This window comes from Poecilia mexicana, unplaced genomic scaffold (assembly GCF_051168715.1).
Source record: "Poecilia mexicana isolate PSO_F unplaced genomic scaffold, ASM5116871v1 scaffold_17, whole genome shotgun sequence".
NCBI lineage: Eukaryota > Metazoa > Chordata > Actinopteri > Cyprinodontiformes > Poeciliidae > Poecilia > Poecilia mexicana.
This window is the reverse complement of record NW_028263386.1, coordinates 2,464,947-2,486,305: the sequence shown is the minus strand read 5'-3', so window position 1 is coordinate 2,486,305 and position 21,359 is coordinate 2,464,947. Positions and strand designations below refer to the sequence as shown.

At 37.5% G+C, this 21,359-nt stretch overlaps 1 protein-coding gene and 7 non-coding genes across 8 annotated transcripts; 6 read left to right on the top strand and 2 right to left on the bottom strand.

The window, feature by feature from the left end:
- Window positions 1–1,015: 1,015 nt before the first annotated feature.
- Window positions 1,016–20,174, bottom strand: LOC106919713 (inactive double-stranded RNA-specific editase B2-like). Its single transcript, XM_088014742.1, has 10 exons — window positions 19,941–20,174; window positions 11,676–11,762; window positions 10,680–11,551; window positions 7,545–7,662; window positions 6,567–6,735; window positions 5,592–5,749; window positions 5,149–5,308; window positions 4,888–5,069; window positions 4,193–4,374; window positions 1,016–1,376 (listed from the first exon to the last, which is right to left on the bottom strand). Exons 1-10 carry the CDS (start codon window positions 20,044–20,046, stop codon window positions 1,227–1,229), a joined length of 2,184 nt encoding a protein of 727 aa, XP_087870868.1. The 5' UTR covers window positions 20,047–20,174; the 3' UTR covers window positions 1,016–1,226.
- Window positions 12,423–12,504, top strand: trnas-cga (transfer RNA serine (anticodon CGA)). Its single transcript has one exon. It is a non-coding gene; the product is annotated as a tRNA-Ser (tRNA).
- Window positions 12,670–12,751, top strand: trnas-cga (transfer RNA serine (anticodon CGA)). The gene has a single exon. It is a non-coding gene; the product is annotated as a tRNA-Ser (tRNA).
- On the top strand, window positions 12,909–12,990 carry trnas-cga (transfer RNA serine (anticodon CGA)). Its single transcript has one exon. It is a non-coding gene; the product is annotated as a tRNA-Ser (tRNA).
- Window positions 13,391–13,472, top strand: trnas-uga (transfer RNA serine (anticodon UGA)). Its single transcript has one exon. It is a non-coding gene; the product is annotated as a tRNA-Ser (tRNA).
- On the top strand, window positions 14,647–14,728 carry trnas-cga (transfer RNA serine (anticodon CGA)). The gene has a single exon. It is a non-coding gene; the product is annotated as a tRNA-Ser (tRNA).
- trnas-cga (transfer RNA serine (anticodon CGA)) lies at window positions 14,894–14,975 on the top strand. The gene has a single exon. It is a non-coding gene; the product is annotated as a tRNA-Ser (tRNA).
- trnas-uga (transfer RNA serine (anticodon UGA)) lies at window positions 15,690–15,771 on the bottom strand. Its single transcript has one exon. It is a non-coding gene; the product is annotated as a tRNA-Ser (tRNA).
- Window positions 20,175–21,359: the final 1,185 nt, after the last annotated feature.

Here is a 21,359-nt window from a genome sequence, read left to right as displayed (position 1 = left end):
TTACTGTTTTTTTAAAATATATGGACATGCAGCTTATAGTCTGGAAAATACGGTATTTATTTCATAAATAGTGTTATTTCCTGGATTTTTTTACTGTGAAGAACCCAGAGAGGGTTATTTTTTATTTCTTTAATAGTGTTATTTATTTTCTGACTTTTGTTCTGTGAAGAACCCAGAGAGGGTTATTTTTTATTTCTTTAATAGTGTTATTTATTTTCTGACTTTTGTTCTGTGAAGAACCCAGAGAGGGTTATTTGCTTCTTCTTTCTGGAAAACAAAATTTTTTTACATTTAGGAACTCCTGTAATCGTCACACTTTTTCTGTTACAAACTGACTCCGGGCCCCCACCAGAGAAAGGAAAAGTTATGTGGCCCTCACAGGAAAAAGTTTGAGGACCCCTGGTCTATGCTATCAATACACTGTTGATAGCACAGGCTCTGTGCCCTGTTTGTACCCAAGGACAGGCAAGCTTGTGCTACCACACTGTCGGTAATCAAATTGGTATCAGCGGTGCTGCTGGCAGGTGGTCAGACTCAGTGAAGCTGCGTTTCTCAGTTCTGGAACCATCAGCTGTTAAGTTTCTCCCTCAGTGTGGTTTCAACACCAGCCTTGGAGAACCTGTAGTTATAAGGTTCCTTCTGCAGAATTCTGAGCAAACCATGATCAAGGTATATTCCTTTGATCGATCAGTGCTATATAGTCGTCTGCATAGTTTTAATATCCAAAGGTCCTGCAGTTCCAGAAACAACCTTCCTCCGCCAGCGAAGAAAGAGGTTTGCACACGGTCTCTACTATGTTGCCCTCCTGGGTGGCACACAGACAAACAGCTGAGGACTCAGATTCATTTTAAGACTGAGGGACTTTAAGGATCAAAATAAAAATATTAACACTTAAAACATCCAAAACAACATTTAATGGACTGATAGACACAACCTATTTATCTAAGACTTTTCACACAGGACAAGCTGTATAATACCATGACTCATCATTTTCATCAAGACAACAGGTCAGGAGTGACTTCCAGAGACATTGTTCAGTTTGTTAAAACAAAGTTGGAAATCTTAATCCTCACTAAAGTAACATCCACTGAAGGCAAGTCAAGCTTTTTCCTTCGACTTAATCTATTTTCTAACTCTTTGCAGATTATAGCACAATACTTGTTTGTGTGTCCATGTCAGGCATCTCAGAACATGAGAAGATTTTTATTTTTTCTACATGGTTTTTTCTACATGAGTTTCCTGGGCCACAAACCAAGACCTGCATCCTGCAGAGCGTTGCTAAACTGCTGCATTGCCCTCTGGTAGCGCCTAGCAGCCATCTTGGATGCGGGATAAGTCATTGTGGTGGCTCCAGGACCCAAAACAGGAGTGTTTAGCTGTAAAAGAAGAAGAAGAAAGTAGCTTACTGAATAAGTGAGAAGTTCACTGTCCTTATAAATTTGAAGAGAGACATGTCCTTGAACATTGACAGTGGTAGCATTAGAACTTCTTTGGGTTTGAAGATGGCAAATTCTGCTGTTCATCTGATCAACCCAAAAGGTAAGGAAAGGATCTCAAGACCAATTATATTTTGTATTTTGTAACGATGGCTTCTTAGGCCATCATTAAATGATGGCCCATCATTTAGGCTTTCTAGACCATGAAAGCCATCACTAGTAAGCCATTTCCAGGTAGCTACGTTTTGCTCATCCCACCCCAAATGACCAAAAGATGCTCTGAAAATTTGCATTGATGGTTATTGAACCCTGGTTGCTAAAAAAATAGCTTCCAAAGTCACCAAAAACATCATTCAAAAATCTTTTGAAGTTAGTCTCACCCTCAAACATATCAACCTTCAAACAGAAAAGGGGGAAACAGCCATAGAGCTGTACATCTCCCAGGTCAGTCAGTACATATTGTTAAGGAAGAATATCTAAATTGGTTAACTTTGAAAAAAGTCTGGCTCTCTCTTCCTCTGGATCCCAGGTCCTCTCGGCGAGCCACGTGTAGCCACAAGGAAAACGACAGCAATGTGTGTTGACGTCACAGAATGACAGAGTTTAATCCAATATAAGACAATGCATAAACTTAGAAACTGTAGAACAACGGAGACATACATTCATTTACCTGACAGACTTGGAAAGAAGAAGAAAAGCAAAGACGTGCAAAGACGTCTTTGGAGAGTTGCAAGAGCAAATCTAATGTGTTACTTCTGTGTAGAAAGTTTTATAGTTAAGGCGCATTCTTATCTTTAATTTATTCAAATAAGGCGTATCTTTGCTCATCCAACCAGGAGCTGTCTCTGACCCTCTCTCAAGCCAGAAACTCCTGCCGTGTTTACGGCCTTTCACAGATGAGTGTGAAAAGCTACAACTTCCACTGTATTGTTTTCCACTCAGACAAAAGGCAGTTCAAACGATCCTAGCAAACCATCTGCTATAACTACAGGTAAATTAAAGGTCAAAAAGTCAGAATACGTTACTGATTTCAAAACCACAATTAGGCCATTTGAATTAAGACATGCTAAGTTTTAAAACTAGCTTATTTTAAATTTATTTTCTCAACAATATTGAGGCTGAAGTAGGTAAGAGGCTTTAACCTGGCTCTTGAATTGGAAGAGATGGTTTATATCTTCTTGAAGAAATAAAGTATAGATGACTAAGCTTGAGCTTCTCTGTGTCTGTGTATTTGTCTGTACTTGTCTTCTTGTCTGCAGATCTCACAGACAAGTATTTGAACCTATGTAGACAATTTTACTGAGCTGAACAACAATCCAAAAGAGCTGCTTAGGGGCAATAATGTCGCGGATGATACTTTATTCTTTCATGCAATTTTAACTGACTGGAAAAGCAAGAACTCTCTCCTCGCTTTATTCCTTCAAAAAGAGCTTAGTTGTTGTTTTTTCTTCTTCTGTTCTGTTATTCTTTGAGCTCCTTCTGATTGAGGGTTTTATTGTAACTTCCAGTGCTCTCGACTCAACCGACTCAGTCGCAAATTTCAGCAGAGAGAATGTTATTCCAGTTTAAACCAGAGGTAAAGGAATCTTCAAGGAGTCCTGGAATTACATCCTTCACTGATTGCCAAAGCAGCAAAATGCCTGAAGGTATCACTGCCAGGAACAAACAAGCCTGTTCATAAATGACCTACTGATGCATAAAATGTTGAGGGATCTTGTGCAACGCACCCATAACTTCCAGAGAAAACAGCTGTTTTCCCGGCAGTGACAGGCTGTCAGGAGTTTAACTTCTTCTTTTAAGCAACTCAAGACAAGTTTCTTTGTAAAGCACATTTCAGCAACATGGCAGTTTACATGATAGAAAAAAATATTACATTAAACTCTGCTTCTCCATGCCCCCAATGCTGCTGAATTTCTCCACAGAGACAACAACAAACCTTTCTATTTCTTACTTTTCTACTAAAAATCGTCAGCTGAGAGGCAGGGTTGGTTAGACACTAATTTCCTCCATAAAAAGCAGGACTTGTTACTGAAAATTATGTCTTTCAATTCTTCCTTTTCCACATGTTTATGAAAATATATAAAGTTTTAAGAAGTAACATTTTAATGATTCAGTAGTTTATGCTGTTTGTTTGGGTTTAGAGAACTCTGAATTTAACCAGATGTGAGTGATGTCTGTATCTGTAACTCTGTGATCCAGGTGACTCTGAAGGTTGAGATAATGTTGTGACCAAATTTAAAACTGTTTTAGTGACAATCTAAAGCCCAATTTGTGTCATTATGACCAAATTTACAATCAACCCCACTTCTGGCTTTGCTGACACTGTTGTACGTGACTGCATGACTCTCAGGATGTTGTGTATTTTCTCTCGTTTACCTCTGACACAGTAGCTGCAGTCAGTCACTGTCAATGTGGGACTTTTTACTAATCAACAAACCGATCTCTTTCCAACGAATCACAAACAATGTAACCTGTCAGGTCCTGTAGTCACGAAATGCTTTTCTACTCTCACCTTTTATTTAACAATCTGAACAATTAGTTACAAGGAAACACATTCAAAGACTGGATTCGCCACATTTTAGAAAGAACTTAGACAGAAACTTGAAACTTTATTAAGTTTTCCTAATTCTCAGACTGAAGAGTTCATAATCATCAATAGTTTCATAATAAAACTATTTGTTTTATCTAGTCTAATCTTTTTCTTAAGCATTAGATAAATGCTCATTCAGTGAAACTGCAGTAGTTTCTGTCATCACCTTGTTTTCCAGCCTCAGCCAGCAGCTGAACAGGAAGCGTCTGCATATTCGTGACGCACTCCCTGAATCTTTGCTCCTCCCTGTAGAGATGTTGATCTCCTCCAGAGTTCGTTCACCGAAACTCCAGTTCACGCAAACATCGCCTGCTCTTCCAGCCGGACAAACCTCTGTGCTGCTCAAACCTTCAAGACAGAAAAAAAAAAAAATTATGTCACCGTTCTTTTGAAAATTGAAGAAATCAGTGGAAATAGTCACACACATTACATAATGTAACATTTTTTATCCATCCATCTATTTTCCATACACCCTTGTCCCTAATGGGGTCAGGAAGGTTGCTACTGCTTCTCCAGCTAACATTCTGGGCAAGAGGCAGGGTGATGTTAAATCTCATCATTATGAATGTAAATTTTATATGTACGACTTTATGACTTTCCATTTCTTTGAAAGTTGAATTTATGACTTCTTGTTGAGCTTTTATTTATTTAATTAATGGCAGAAATAGGCTTCCATATTTAACTTCACACTGACACACAAAAGTTTTGGCTTCATATACTTGCTTTTACATTTGTGTCTGTCTTGTAATATTACAGTGTCATTGCAGTTCCATTGCTGAAACTTGTCATGGTTCCAGAACGTGCCACGTTTAAGGAGTTTGGCGTGTTGTAGAAATGACAGCTGGTTTCAGGTGAACCTACAGCCGAGGAGCAGCTGCTGTCGTCTGTAGAGGGACGGCAGGTGCTTGACCCGGGCCAGGCGGCGAGTCACGGCTCTGCCCAGGTGACCCGTGTGGCTCAGCCTGCCCACTGTCAGGCTGTGCAGGTAAATTGGCTCCACCAGGTGAGAAAGGAGCGCCCCCTGGAGGCCAACCACACTCCATCTATCAAAACAGTTTTTATTTAATTTTACTGGGTATTTGGGTGTAATAGAAAATTAAAATACACAATGAATATAATTACTTTGCAATTTTGTCTGTGCAGGACATGCTGGCCATGCAGACATGTTGACCCAGCGACACTCCGGCCCATTTCTGATTGGTTCTGGTTGAGACGAGAGGCAGAGTTCCCTCGCCACCATTCACCTTCATCCTGAGGTGGCAGCGAAACCTCCTGCTGGGATCTGACAGAGAAGAAAACCAGTTCAGAGCAAGATGGTCTCATCCACTGCTGACATAACATTTCTCCTCATTTAAAGGAAAACTGCAAAACAGCTGAAACACTGAGACTAGAAACACTCCAGCTTAGATTTGCTTTTGAACCATAACAAATGAAACCAACATGATGACTTTGTATTTCTGTGTTTTTATCATGTGAAGCACTTTGAACTGCCTTATTGCTGAAATGTTCTATACAAATAAACTTGACTTATTCCTTTTCTTAATGGGTTTTATGGGATTTCTCACATGCAGGTGTGGTTTTGTACGGGCAGTTGAGTCGAGCGTCTCCACACGGCGACAAGCTGACGTACATGTGGAATCGGATTCCCTCCTGCAGTCGGAAACGGTGAGTCGAGTCTTTATCTGGAACGAATATCGACGGGTCCTGCCCAACTGTTCGCTCACTTTGAGGACAAAAAACAAAAATATGTTTTATTCTTTTATGTTTTACAACCTAAAACAAAATTTAAGCCGTGAAGGATTGGACCTGTTAAAGCTGCTGGAACATATATGATGTGTGTTGATGATTTTTATGATGCACTCAACAAAATGTTATGTTTGTTTCTCAAATTGATGACAGTGTGATGTTTTTATTTCTGTTTTTATGATGTAAAGCACTTTGAACTGCCTTGTTGCTGCAGTACTACACAAATAAACGGAACTGAGTTAGGTAAGACAGGTACGGTAATTTTATTTATGTATAAAATGTTCAGCAACAAGACATTTCAAAGTGCTTTACATGAACTAGAAGGAATACAAACAAAACAATAAACCACAGGAAAGAGCAAAAAGAGGGAAAAAGTAGGCATAAAACTAAATGTTCTTCCTCCATGTTTGATTCTACGAAGTAGATGGTGCTAAATGTTGATCTAAAGTATAAAAACTAAATGTTCCTGTTCTGGAAGTAGTTTCTGAAGTTTTTTCTAATTCCTGTTCAGGGTCACTGAGTAAGTATACGTACTCCATAATTTATAAGCTTCTCTGGACAAACTTATATGAGTTTCTCTGCATAATAATCTAAAGCATTATATTAGTGTGTTGTGAAACTCCACAATTTCTAAAAGTAGCAAAACTAAACTAGACAGACAGGGCAAGAAATGAATTCAAATAATACAGATTTGCAAAATCTTTATCATATTAACTTTTTAATGCCCAAATCCAAATATTTGACCAACTCCATGTTTGATAAAACTGAGCTGACAGGAAGAAAACTGATTTGACCAAAGCAGCAGCTCCAGCTGAGAGTAGAAGAACCGAACCAGCGCCCGTCTGCTGAGAACCTCAGCGTGGCAATCTCTGAGAGTCCATCCGTCTTCTTTCAGTCTGTCCGAGTCCAAACACTTTGTCCCTGTGGCCAGAGACACGACCTGGGCTGATCCGAGGTCAAATCCTGAGAATAAAAGAGGAAAATGAGATAAATAATGACTGACTGGGGGTCAATATGCAGGTGATGGGCTGGGAGAGTGTTAAATTTGACGGGAAGATGGACTGAGACATGACAATTCTGGATGAAAAGCTGTCAGATGCTACAAACCACATGGCAAAACCTTTTACAATGGGCCAGTCAAAGTCCAGGCCTACTTACAAAAGAAGATCTGTGGAAAAACTTGAAAACTGATGTTCACTGATGCTCTGCATCCAATCTGACTGACCATAAGTTTAGGTCTCTTTCTGTGAAGCTGTGAATACTCGTCATTTAAAGATTTGTATTAGCAAAAACATGATGGCAAAGAACTCTGTTTAGGTGAGAAGATAGAAAATATTATGTCTTCATTTGTTTTGTAATATTAATTGCAATCATTTTAAATACCTAATCAGTCTTAAAATTTCATTTGGCAGATTTGAAGTTAGTCACAGTTGAAAACCATAAATTGAAAGATGATAATGTCAGAAAAAATCAACTGCTGAGGCAAAACAGAAATAATCAAAGGTTAGAGAGACAAAGAAAACCCAAAACTGATCAAATCAGATAAAAAAAACTGCAGATGAGTTTTTGACACAACTGACGACACCTAGAGGACAGAGCAAGCTACTGCAAAAGAAAAATATCCAAATACTAAGAATCAAAGAGAAACATGGAAGCCAAGACAACCTGAAGCTAAAAGCTAGAGACAGATTTTTAAAGATTATTCCTTTTATTTAATGAGAGAGATTCCACCTCAGATCTGACTTCGGATTCCTGCGTTTGTTTTCACTCACCTCGGGTCATCACGATGCCGGCCAGCACCTTGTGACGGCCGGGAGAGGAAGAGGAGCAGCCGTCACTGAGCTGGGAGTATTTCTCTCTTACTAGGTGGTAGATTGATTCTACAAAAAACTGCAGAAGAAGAAATGTTACAGCTGAAAGAGGATGATGCACAACAAACAAGTTCTTGTCTTCTTGAGGTTAAATATGTATTTATTATAATCCAACCGCCGGAATCACTGTAAACTGAGAAACTTATCAAACTTTATTTATTATCTTTTGAGATGCCTGCCTCATTTTGGAAACACAGCTCCTGAATGAAAAATAATGAGAAATCTAAACATACCAGCAGTGTGAATACTTGCATCATTAACTGTATATTTTTAACAAAATACATAAGAGAAGCAGCTTAGGCTGCCAATAAATCTGGGAAGGGTTGAAAGGTAATTCCTAAATAATTTACCGTTCATCGTTTCACAGAAGGAAAGTTAATTCATAAACTAAAACGTTTGTGCAAAAACACAAAAGTATTTTATTTAGTTTCTAGTGCAGATATCTTATTAAATTCTAAATAAGAGAAAATTAACTTATACATAACTTTTGAGAAAGAAACTGGAGCTTGTTTAAGTCAGTAATTCCTTAATATTGATGAAAAAGTGCTAGCTCCACTGACAGATTTTATTAAAAGACATTTTCACTATTATAAGTGTAACAATCTGCCAGTGAAACTAGTACTTTTCATCATTATTAAGGAATTATTGACTAAATCTTTCTGAAAAGCTTTGTTGTGAGTTTCTGCTATTCCAAGTTTACTAAGCTATTTGCAGAAGAAACTAAACTGAACATACTTGGTAAGATTTTGTGTTTTTGAAGATTGATTGCAAATAAAACAATATTTTCTCTGATTCTCAGTGTTTTCTGTCAGATAAACAATTATCTGATGATCGTTTTGCCCTTCACACCGTCTTCCTGCTCCACATGCGTCTCCCTGGTCTGCTGCTGCTGCTCCATCCCTAATGCGCTGCAGTAATGTTCATTAATGCGTCACGCTGCCTGACGGAAACTGAAGCAGGGGAAAAACAGTCTCAGGACGCTCTGCACAAAGCCTGCAGCTTTTTTAAGTTTTTCTAATTTAGACCACTAAATTTAGACTGCTTTGTCTCTTTCAGCCTTTAATAAGCTGTCTACATGTTTTTGTTTTCAAATATTAGATCTGCACAGACACAGGATTTTTTTAAATCACTATTTAAGACTCACTTTTATGAACTGGCTTTATACATGTTACAGTTAATTGTTGGTTTGTTCCTGTTGTTTTATTGCCTTTTTATTTATTTATTTTTTATATTTGATTGTTCCACTGTTGTGTATTTTCCTTGTTTGCATTTATTTCGTGAAGCATTTTGTGCAGTTTGAGCCATTGGACATTAGCAATATAAATAAATTTGACGGTGTGCAAAAGACTGACATAAACATGTTATGCAACATATAACGAGTTACATTTACACAATTACATTTACCTGAGTAACTTTTATGAAAAAATTTACTTTTAGCAGTATTTTACTGTGCTGTACTTTTTACTTTTACTTAAGTAATTTTATTATAAAGTATCTCTACTTTTACTCAAGTAAAATTTCTGGATTTTCCACCCATTGAATGAAAGTTTGTTTTTGTTAAAGTTTCATAAGTTTTTGTTAATTTTGAAAAATGTTATTTTGTCTGATTTTGTTATTTTTTTGATACTTGATACATGAATTATTGTTAATTTTGTCCTTGAAATACTAAAATTTCCAATTAACTTCATATTTTGGTCCGTCTGATGATGTCATTTTAAAATACTGAATAATTGATAACTTGACCTTTTACCAAATATTCTTTTACTCTTACTTGAGTAATTTCTTGGATAACTACTCTTTAGTTTAACTTGAGTAAAACTATGTGGAAGTTTTGCTGCTCTTGGTTGAGAACAGTTTTTGGACCCACCTCTGCATCACACCAGTTAGGAACATGAACGAATCTTCATGAATGTCGTCATGAAGATTCATTCATGACTTTGATGCAGCTTTGCATCATTATCTTCCAAATGACACTTAGTGAAAACTGACTCTTTCATGTTTATGTCAGTGTTATGCACACTCCTTCAAATAAACAGTTACCAATTTCACATTGACCTTTGACATTGTTTTGCACATTTGAGCCCCATCCCACCTCGGCCTCTGGGAATCAACATGAGAACAGGGACATTTCAGCTCATAATGAAGCTGTTTAGATGCTGCAGAGGCGCCGTCCACCATCCTCAGGGCCAAAGCACGATTCATCTGCCTGGCGTACGATGCACCTCAGACTCATCTAACTGGACAGTTTAGGAAAGCGGAGAACATTAAAGAGATGAGGGTCAAACCCACATCATGGCATGAAGCTGATTCTGAGCTTCATGGTGAGTAAAATGTGTCTGTAATGCTTTGCTATATGGATTTACACTGCAAAAACACAAAATCTGAACCAAGTATTTTTGTCTATTTCTAGTTCAAACATCTTACTAAACTTGACACAAGATAAAACTAACTTACATGTAACTTTTCATCAACATATAGGAGTTTTTTTTAAAGTCAGTAAAGTCAGTAATACTGATGAAAAAGTTCTAGTTCCATTGGCAGATTATTTAACTTATAACAAGATATTTTCTCCATGTTGTAAGTGAAATAATCTTCCATGGAAGAAAAACTACTAGGTTTTTCATTAATATTTAATTATTACTTACTTAAAACAAGCTCCCATATCTTCCTGAAAAGTTATTTGTAAGTTATTTATTTCAAGCGCACTAAGATATTTGCACTAAACTAGACCATAAATACTTGGTAAGATTTTGTATTTTTGCAGTGTAGCAGGGCTTCATCAAAATTAAATTTTCTTCATGTTTGTTTATAAAGTCTGAGAAATGTTTTCTGTCTTTTTAAATCATCCTGAGGTTTCTTCTACAACCTTGCCACTTTTAATTGTTTTTTAAGAAATAATTCTTTGCAATTTCCTACATGTTTTAACTGTCAGTCTGAGCCAAACATACTCTGGCTCCTTCCTGGTGACAGATTAGATTTACTAACAAAGTCTTTGCGTTTTAATAGGAAAATAAACTTAAATTCAGATGTGCCTACCTGAGGTAGCTGACATTTGGTCCTGCCTCCGTGGAGGCTGATCAGTTTCCTGTCTGGTTCCAGGTTCATGCTGTAAAGAGCCTGTAGGGCTGCGGCCGCTGCCTGAATCTTGGCCTGATTTTTACTGTGAGCGCAACCTTCAAACACCTTCCCTTCCAGTCTGACCACCATGATGAAGTTCCTCACTGGTGTACCGTGGACTCTCTCCACCTGACACAGGTATCTGAGTCCCGGTCGCAGCTCGTTGAGCATCGCCACCGGACTCAGCTGCCTTTTAGGACTTGCTGAGGAAACTAAGTCCAGGGTGAAATGATGAGTTTTTCTGTTCTTGTTGACGTTGGGAAACATTTCCGTCTTTGCCGTCTTGTTGTGCAGGAAATCACAGTTTTCAAGCAGCGACGGTTCAAACTCTGCTAGGAAAGAATCTGCTGTGAAATCAAAGGTCTCCTTGACGGTGTGAGTCTGAGAGAAGTTCGGGAACTGGATGAAGGACTGCAGAGCCAGCTCAGCTGCCTTCATCCTCGCCTGCTTTTTTGAGGTTCCCTGACCCTCAAAGTGGAAACCGTCGACCTCCACTCCCACAGAGAACAGCGGGGCGTGCAGAGGTCCTCTTTCAGACACAACCTCATACTGCAAGCCGGGCCGTAACTGGTTGAGCTGCACCACTGCGTTCCTCTGAGACTCTGTCCAGGCTGATGTTTTACAACATGACGGCTTCTGGAAACACGAACGACCTTTTCCAAACAGAAACGGCGGATTTCTCTGCTCATGTTTGGAGGAAGCAGCACAAACAGCTGATGGCTGATATCTGCTGAAAAAGTCACTAATCCCAATCACTCCTCGATTCTCTTTCACCTCTAAACTGGTCTCCCCTGTTGGGAAATAAAAACACAGAGTATCGACATATTGTGAAGTATTTCTGTAATCACTTTATATTTCTAAAACCTGTATCTGTGTAAAATGTGAATTTTCATCCGAGGGAAAAAAAAAACTCACTTGATTTTTCAGCAGCTTCGGCTGGATTTGCAGCAGTTTCACGGCGTTTTAAGGGTCTATTGAGGGTTGATACCAAATCACTCCACCCTGAATCAGAAAAACAAAAACATGACAGTTTTTTAAAGTGCATTTGGAACTGGAGGCATTTTTTGGCTACACCAATAATAAATACATTATTTTAAGGCTTATTGTGTATCTTTACATGTGGCTATAAAGCATGAAGATACTGAACATCTAACTGTAAAAACTTTGCATAAATTAAATTGATTAGCTTTTGATTTTAGTCACAATCAACATTGTTAAGTCAGGATATGTGAAAAATCTTCCCTCCTGTATCGTCATCCTAAATCTCATTTTTCTCATTTTGGAGCTGAGCTGGAGGGAAAAACCCTGCAAACACAACTTCCTTTATAAATCACTAAACCAGTGACCCCATTTGGTCCAGTTTAGATTTGTCTCCAGCGCAGACACAGTTTGACTTTTCTGCTTGTTTTAGGAGATTATTCTCTGGGAAAAGTTTGTATGACTTTGAGGTTAATTGGTTGGTGTTTTCCTGTTAGTCTCTGTGTTGTCCATTCATTCAGCAACGTTTAGATGAGCCACTGATCCAACCAACATGAATCAAAGGACTAATCACTTCCTCGGTTGGCAGTAAAGTTCTCCAGAGTCCTGTGTTGCTGAGATGTTGGTGCAGAGATAGGCTTTATATTTTATATTTTGCTCCTTTATTACATTATTAAACATCCAGCTGTGATGGCCGAGAGGTTAAGGCGTTGGACTCGAAATCCAATGGGGTTTCCCCGCGCAGGTTCGAATCCTGCTCACAGCGATCTCTAACGACGGTGTCCAACATCTCTGGATCCAGATGATGAGAGGTTTGTCTGATCAATCTGTGATGAAAAGCTGCAGGAAAACCCTGATTTATTTCATGTTTGCCATTATTTTTTGGTAATACATTCATTTGTTGCTTCTTCATGAGGTCTGAAGATGTCCAGCTGTGATGGCCGAGAGGTTAAGGCGTTGGACTCGAAATCCAATGGGGTTTCCCCTCGCAGGTTCGAACCCTGCTCACAGCGACTTCTGACCACATATACAGCACACCTGAAGTTGCTCACCAGATAGACAACTGATTACATAGTGCACCCATGTTGTGGTAGCTTCATGTTTGCCTTTGTTACTCCACTGACTTGTTACATCCATGTTTTGCTCCTTTATTACATTATTAGACATCCAGCTGTGATGGCCGAGAGGTTAAGGCGTTGGACTCGAAATCCAATGGGGTTTCCCCTCGCAGGTTCAAATCCTGCTCACAGCGATGTGGAAACTGTTAAAAGGTGTAAGTTGATCACATAAATGAAGGTTTAAGTGTGAAAAGCCTGTATTTCATTTGCTCCACATTGTGTTTAAATATGTGTTTTCCACATAAACCCAAAACGGATATAAAATCTTAAACTAAAGTGGACATGAACTCGTTTGTTGACTTTCACAGATGTTAACCTGCATTTATCAAATCTCAGTTTGTTCCCTTTGTTTGTTTTAATCTTCTGAAATTGATGCACAGATTTTAAAAAGTTTATCTCTCATGTTTCTGTTTTAAGACTTTTTTATCATCCCAATTAATTCTTTCTTTCAAGCAATCCTTTATTCTCTCCCTCCCTTTCCAACGGTTTAAATCCCACCTATATTTTTTAATTCAGATTTCTGTAAACCATCCAGCTGTGATGGCCGAGTGGTTAAGGCGTTGGACTTGAAATCCAATGGGGTTTCCCCGCGCAGGTTCAAACCCTGCTCACAGCGACTCATTTATTAATCAGTCTGGGAAGGTTTTACTATGAAAATACATTTAAATTACCAGGATTTTGGAAAATACAGCTTCCTAATATTGTGTAGGAACAAACTTTGCACACAGAGTTGTCTCCTCATGTGCAAGTGTTCACAATGTTCACAGTGACTGAATCATATATTTGTCTAAATGGACAGTATAGACAATATGTGAAAAAAAACTCTCAAAACAGTGATACTTTAAAATGAGATATTTCACTAAAAATACATAAAAAGTGAAAAAAAACAACTACTGGTTTAGACATATTTATATCAACACTGTAGATAATCTGTATGAAAGTGATGTTTTTATTTTCTCTTCAGGTTTTCAGAACCAGAGAGTTACTGAAATGATTTAAATAACTTTTTAACTGTCAGACATGTTGTGCTCCTGAATCTGAAACTGGTTATTTAGAGCTTAGAAATCTGAATAAACTTTAATTATAGTTATGAATTAATATGGGGTTTTTTCTGGGTTTTTTAAATTTTTTAATTAATTTCTATGTTTCTGGTGGTTTTCTTGTATAATGTATTATAAGTTATTACTATTATTTAACTTCTTGAGCCTTGAGTGAAAATTATTTCCTTTTAAATGTTATTTCAGAGTTTGAAGCTCCTTCTGCTTGCAGTTTGCATGTTCTCTCTGAATCTGTGCGTTCTTCCTGGGTACTCTGGCTTCCTCATGTAATCCAAACATAGCACTTATGTTAATTGGTGGCTTAATTTGGTTGTTTTTCCAGTTTCTCCAGACTGGCGTCATGTTGGATTTATTTTTCCTGTGACTGGGGGCTGGGCAGCTTGATGGGTGAGCAGTTAAGGCATTGGACTCCAAATCCAACGGGGTTTCCCTGCAGGTTCAAATCCTGCTCACAGCAAATCCAGACTATGAGAATCAGTTGGTTTAAAAGATTAAACCAATAAATTTCCTGTATACTCAAGTAAAACATGAAGTGAGTCCTTCTGTCTTGTTGTATTTGAAAAGAATCCAAAGACTAAAACCAGTTTTGAATACTTATCTCAATAAGATAAAAGTTATCCCAAGTGTCTGCATCCATTTCATTCCTCTCTTCAGTTTCTCATCCATGTTTCCAACACCTTCCATCCCTCTAAGTCCCACCTTCAGGTTTTTATTCAGACATAAACCCAAGCAGCTGTGATGGCCGAGAGGTTAAGGCGTTGGACTCGAAATCCAATGGGGTTTCCCCGCGCAGGTTCGAATCCTGCTCACAGCGATCTCTAACGACGGTGTCCAACATCTCTGGATCCAGATGATGAGAGGTTTGTCTGATCAATCTGTGATGAAAAGCTGCAGGAAAACCCTGATTTATTTCATGTTTGCCATTATTTTTCGGTAATACATTCATTTGTTGCTTCTTCATGAGGTCTGAAGACGTCCAGCTGTGATGGCCGAGAGGTTAAGGCGTTGGACTCGAAATCCAATGGGGTTTCCCCTCGCAGGTTCGAACCCTGCTCACAGCGAAGTGGAAATGATTCTTTATTTGTTGAAAGTTGATGTTATATGAAGGGATAAAAAGATAAATCCATATCTGACTTATATTGAGGTTTCTTCATTCTGGTTGTGTCTTTAAACCCTATTTTTTGGAATAATTAACTTAGACATGGTGGGAGGAAGTCCTGCTCTCTGTTTGGGGTCTGACAGCTGTGGATAATTTCATTTTCACGCAGCAATTAATGGCAAATTGTCTCATCTACCTGCAACCTGGACTGCCCTTCCTCAAGGGCACAGGAATGTGGAAACTTTTTGGATTAAGACCCGTTTGCAGCGTTATGTTGTTATTATAGACAGCCTCATTCAATAAATGAAGGTCATTTATTGAAAGTTTCACTAAACAGATGTAACTAAAGCATCTGACCTGTTCTATATGTGGTTCATTCATTCGTTCACCAGGCTATGAAATTATTGCTGCATCAAGCCGTCCGTCCATTGTTCTTTAAAGTAATGATCTTATATTTTTTTCATGGTTTCAGTATTCTGTGCATATAAGTTGAATAAAGTCACATCTTGAGTTTAAACATTGCTGATAGTTGGAGTGCTGCATCATAAACAGATACATCTGAGGAGTTCATGCATAATGCACACCAATAATCTGAATTTGCTGTTTCAGATGCAAACATAGTGTTGTCAGTAAGAACATCCACACTTGGATCTTTTTTACTCTGTTCTGCTTCATTTGCTGTGAGCAGGGTTTGAACCTGTGCAAGAAAACCTCATTAGAGTTCAAATCCAACACCTTAACCGCTCTGCCATCACAGCTCCTTGACACCAAGTGAATAAAATAATAAAATTAATCTTTTCTCAGCAATGAAAGGCTGTCGGCCACTCAGAATGCATTCAACCAAGTTTTAATGTGGCAGTTAAAAGCATTTCTTTGCTGTACATTAGCGCAATGAGATGCGTTCCTAGTTTCCATGACAACAGAACGAAACCAAATGATCACTTTGTGTCGCCTCTAATATTTTTAAGTAGATTTTCATTTAAAAGTTTGAATTTTTGTCCTAATTTGTTTAATTTTGGTCCAGGGTCCGCAAATGGCCCCAGATTTTAAACACCCTGTATCTAATGAGACCAAACCTGCAGAAAAACACAAGTCAGTGCTGCCTGTTAATGATTTCTAATTGTATGCTCTTATTTCTATTTAGTATCAGAGATTTCTAGGTTTAAATCCACCAGAGTTCTTCCGTTCGCAAGAAAAATGCTGTTTTGCAGAGGATTCATGAAAACCATCGAGCTAATGTTTCCAGAGAAGTGAGGGCCATCGTAGCGTCCATCTGAGGAAATGTGCGTTGAAATGCCTCAAAGGTCTGACCGCAGCGATGGAGAGCACTTATCCAAATACATCCCATCCATGAAAACGTCCAAACGCAGACAGACGTGGAGGACAGCAGCTGCTGGCCCGTAATCCTGCCTGAAAGCGGGACAATCAAATCATTTCCCCGAGATGCAGCGGCCAGCGAATGACAGCTCGTTAATTTGACTTTAAAAGGCAGCAGAAGGGGATTTTTATTGCAGCCAAAACACTTTTTTTTTCTGCTTTGAAAATCTCACTGTGCCGTTACTGGTGCATGTCTGATGCAAAGGCTTTCTAACACCTTTCTCGTGTCACGACTCTGAAGACCGAAGAACGTTGTCAGCAGGTTTAATGACAATAAAAAGGGTAAAACTGAAATGAAGACAAAAAATACAATAAATATGTGATCATATGCAGCATAAAATACAATACACTCAATTTCCACGGAACATCACATCCACATGCGCACATCTAGGCTACCAACTGCGCACCCGATAACCTCGCGATATCCTTACATCTAATTAACATAAACATACTCCACCTTAAAACAACACATTAGAGCGCTATCGCTTAGACAGAAACAATGTTGCAAAGTTACAAACTTAATACATACCGGCAATGCAACCATACATGAAAGATTTGAACAGTAATTTACACCAACGAACACCAACGGTGTCTATTTCTACCGTTTAATAAGTTTTGTTTCGAATGACAAAACTTACTACGTTGTAGTACCTTAAAATAACATGAGAGGGCAGGCTTTCTCCCTTTTTTCTTGTATAAAAAAACAACATTTATAACTTCAAAACAGAGCACTCACAATGATTTCATGTTTTCATCTGTTTTACTAATTCAATCATGTTGTCACCTTGTCCAGCTTTACGTTGAAAATCAGCTAAAATTAATTTATTTTATCATGGAAGAAATCCTCATTTTATGTTAAAAATGTTTTGCGTATTTATTTATTTAGCTTGTGGAGTTTTTTCTTGCTACCCTTTTTGATCAAATCATTAAATAAAGATTATTTTATTTAATGATTTTTGATCAAATCATTAAATAAAATCGCCTTAAATCTTTAAATCTTCAGCAAAACCATATAAAAAAAACTGCTCAACTAAAATAAAATACTTAAATCAACATTAAAACACAATTTTCGTTAGTTTCCGCGACTTTTACGGTTTAATTTTTAATGTTGCCCAAACAGATTTCAGGCAACATTAAAGATCTGAGTTGTGTCTTTAAAGTTGCATTTAAGTCTCTTTAAACCAGAAAGTTTCTGTATTTTATTTTCACGTTGCGTCACTGTGTTACTTTCTCAGCTCCAGCAGAGGGCGCTGTGGTTAAGGCGTTGGATTTGAAATCCAATGGGGTTTTCCTGCGCAGGTTCAAACCCTGCTCACAGCGAACGAAGCAGAATATCATACAAAATATCTAAAATAACGTTTAATGTTGAGATTCTGCACCAACTTGTGATGGACCTTCTTGTATTTTATACAGCTGATGTTTAAAATACAGCTGCAGAATTTTGAATGCAGCATTTAGTGACCTGTTTAGCATCGAGGAACCCTACAAATGCAGCATTATTCCACGATAATGCAGAATATGTTGTTTCACACAGAATCACTTTATTCAGATTTTTTTTTAATTTATTGTATGTGATTCTGAAGTGAAATATTTTTTAATCCTTTCGCCAAAATAGTAATTTTCCTGAGTGAGAAAAATATGTCATCATTTGTAAAATACCCGCTGGAAACAGAAGCATCAGCTGTTTAAAAATCACATAATTTTATGCAGAGCAATGATTCCTGAGGGTTTTGTTTAAAGGAAGCACTTATAAAAGGTTGATGGGTCTTTAATAAAAGTGGAATAAGCTTAAAGCATTTAAAGTAAGAAGTGGATGTGAAACTGCAGTCATGACGGAGTAATCTGCAGCTTTTAGAGGATCAACATGTGCAGAACAATGGCTGCCTCATCAAGCTGACCTGTAATTATGATTAATTCTGCTTCCAGCTTATCTCCATCAGATAATACATTTATGCAAACAGCACACAGAAAATCCAGCATTTAGACTTTTGCTTCACAGATTAAACCTCTGAACTCCTTCTGCTCATCTGTTTAAACAGTGAAATATCAGATTGTGTTTAACAATCTGCAGAATACAGTTCAGGGATACAAATGAATTGTTACTTTATGTTATTCTGGTTTGTGGTGCAAAAATATTAGATATTGCTTCTCTAATCTATGCTTGAAATTTCTCTCTGAGTTTGCTTAAGTTTCATCCCCAAAAAAGTTTCATAAGGTTGAATTAAATCAGATAAAATGTTTAAAAACATCTCAGCAGACCCAAGTTCTCATTTTTCCTCTCACCTGTGTTTGGTTTCTGCACCTCCACCATCAGTTCCAGTCATTCACCAGTTTATGAGCAACATGATGGAAAAGTTTTCTGTTTTTCTCTACTGAGCATTGCACATCGCTAAGTTTGGCATCTTGGAGCAGAGCTCTGCATGCATGTGTTGCTGGAGAGAAATATTGCACATAAATCAGATTTTTCTTTTTAAATGATAACTGTGTGTTGATCATACAGTGTCTGTGAAGTCTGATGTCATTTTTCTGAGCTGAGACCTTTGCAGTAAATCCCAAGTCAGTGTGAGTGTTGTTTATTTTTTTGTTTTTTTGCCTCTTCTTCCACCTTCATTTTTATAAATGAAGGTGGAAGAACCTTCATTTTTATAAATGAAGGTGGAAGAAGTTAAACCTGAATGAAACCTGTTGATTTGTTTAACATGAATGTACCAAAACAGCAGCTGAAATGTTGTTTCCTGCATGCCTAAACTTTAACAACTAACAACTGCATCCAAAACTATATCTGACAGAGTGAAACATGAGTTCATAGATGCAGAAAACTGGATGGCGATGCTCTTAATACTTATTTAGATATTCATCATGCTGTAGAAAAACTAACATGCTTATAAGTCATGTGAAAGTGAAATGAGTCTGACTGTAATAAATTAACAACTTGTGACCTTATTTACTGCAAAAACACAAAATCTTACCAAGTGTTTTTTCTAGTGAAAATATCTTGGTTCACTTGAAATAAGACAAAATAACTTTGAAGTAACTTTTCAGTAAGAGTTTGTTTTAAGTCAATAATGTCTTAATATTACTAAAACATATACTGATTATTATCACTGATTATTTCACTTATGATATGAGAAAATGTGAAATAATCTGCCAATGAAACAAGAACCTTTTCATCAACATTAAGGAGATACTGACTTAAAACAAACTCTTACTGAAAAGTTACTTGTAAGTTAGTTTTGTCTTATTTCAAGTGAACTAAGATATTTTCACCAGAAACCAAAAATACTTGGTAAGATTTTGTGTTTTTGCAGGGTTGGAGACCTAACAGCTCCAGAGAGAATCAATCCCATTGTCTGAGTTTAGTTTAGTTGAAAAAAGTTTCATTGAAGTAATTAAGTTCATTGTAAACCGAGAATATTTTCTTAATAAAAATGTTGCAAACAGACAAAGATCAGCTGCAGAATCTTATTCTAACAGAACTGGAATAATAAAAACATCCTGGACAGATTTAATGTTCAGTTTGACTAAATGTGAGTTTAGATTCTTGACCAACCTTTGGCTTTCCTCCTGCTCTTCCTCCTCCTCTTCCTCCCGGACCTTCTGCTCACGTCACCATCTGACCTCTGCATGCTCCTGCAGGTCTCCTGCGCCGGTGCCATCGCTTCTCCTTCTGACCGACGTGGAACAAGAAAAACCTCCAAACTGTTTGGCAGAGAGGCTGACTTCTCCCCCCGCCGCTCTGCTGCTGCTGGAGGCTTTCGCAGGCAGTGACATCATGAGGAGGAGGAGGAAGACGAAGAGGAAGTGGAGGTCACAACATGTTTGTTTTCAAATCTAAGAGCAGAAATTAATGTCTTCTTCTTCTTTTGTTTAGTTTTGTTGCTTTGTGAGCTGCTTTCAGTTGCTTGAAACATTTTTTAAGAACGAACAACAGTAAAAACTCTCTTCTTTTCTCTGTTTGTGTTTTTGATGCAGAATTTCAGCTGCTTCTTCCAGTTTTAAGAGGGAAAGTTGCAGCCAGTCGCTGCTGAACATCAGCAAAACAAAAGCAGTTGTTGCTCTTCGCAGATCTGCAGCATGAAGAAAAACCCAGAAAACATTTAAGACAATCTTCCTAGGAGCAAATGTGTCAACAAATTCACCGATGTCTTTTCTACACATGACATATTTGAACAAAACGATCCTCTCCATGTTTGGAGGAACCTGAACAAAAACAGTTCAGATCCACAAAATATTCAAATTTATGAAGAACAAGATGAAAACCAGCCTTTCTTGTTTTCAGCAAGGATTTTAATTAACAAATAAACCCATTCTCTCATATGTAAAGTTCATTTCTATAACTTCATTTTTATGAATAATCTTTTTGAGCTTGGTTCCACACATGTAAGTTTAAGATGATATAAGTTTGTAACAGGTGAAATGTGAGTCAGGAAAAATATTTTCAGCGCTTAAAACTTTTACATTTTTAAAAATTTGTTGGAAATAATTTTCTAAGTTGGTGTAAAGTTTTTAAAATACATGTAGACTATCTAGTTTTATCACTTTGATAAATGACATAATATCTGACACCAGACTATTTGCTCCTCTATTTGCATAATAATGCATGTTTTGCATAATCCTCTCTTTGTTCTTCGCTCCTTCGCCTCCAATCACCAGGTTTTAATCCCCGTCAATCATCTTCAACAAGTTGATCATCTCCGATAGAGCAACTTGTATTTGCATTTTTATTTACTTGTGTCTTGTGATAAATTGATTTTTTTATCTTCTTTTAACTTTTAAATATTTATCTAGTTATTCGTTTGCTTTGTGTCACTCATGAAGTTATGCAGAAGAATCATTTCAGAAACACGTTTTGAATCAATTTGACAAAAGAAGTCACTACCAGGAATTTATTTCATTTTATTTGTCTTATTTTTTAATTTTTTTTTTTTGGCTATTATTCATTTTATTGTTTTTTTTTCCACACCATTTT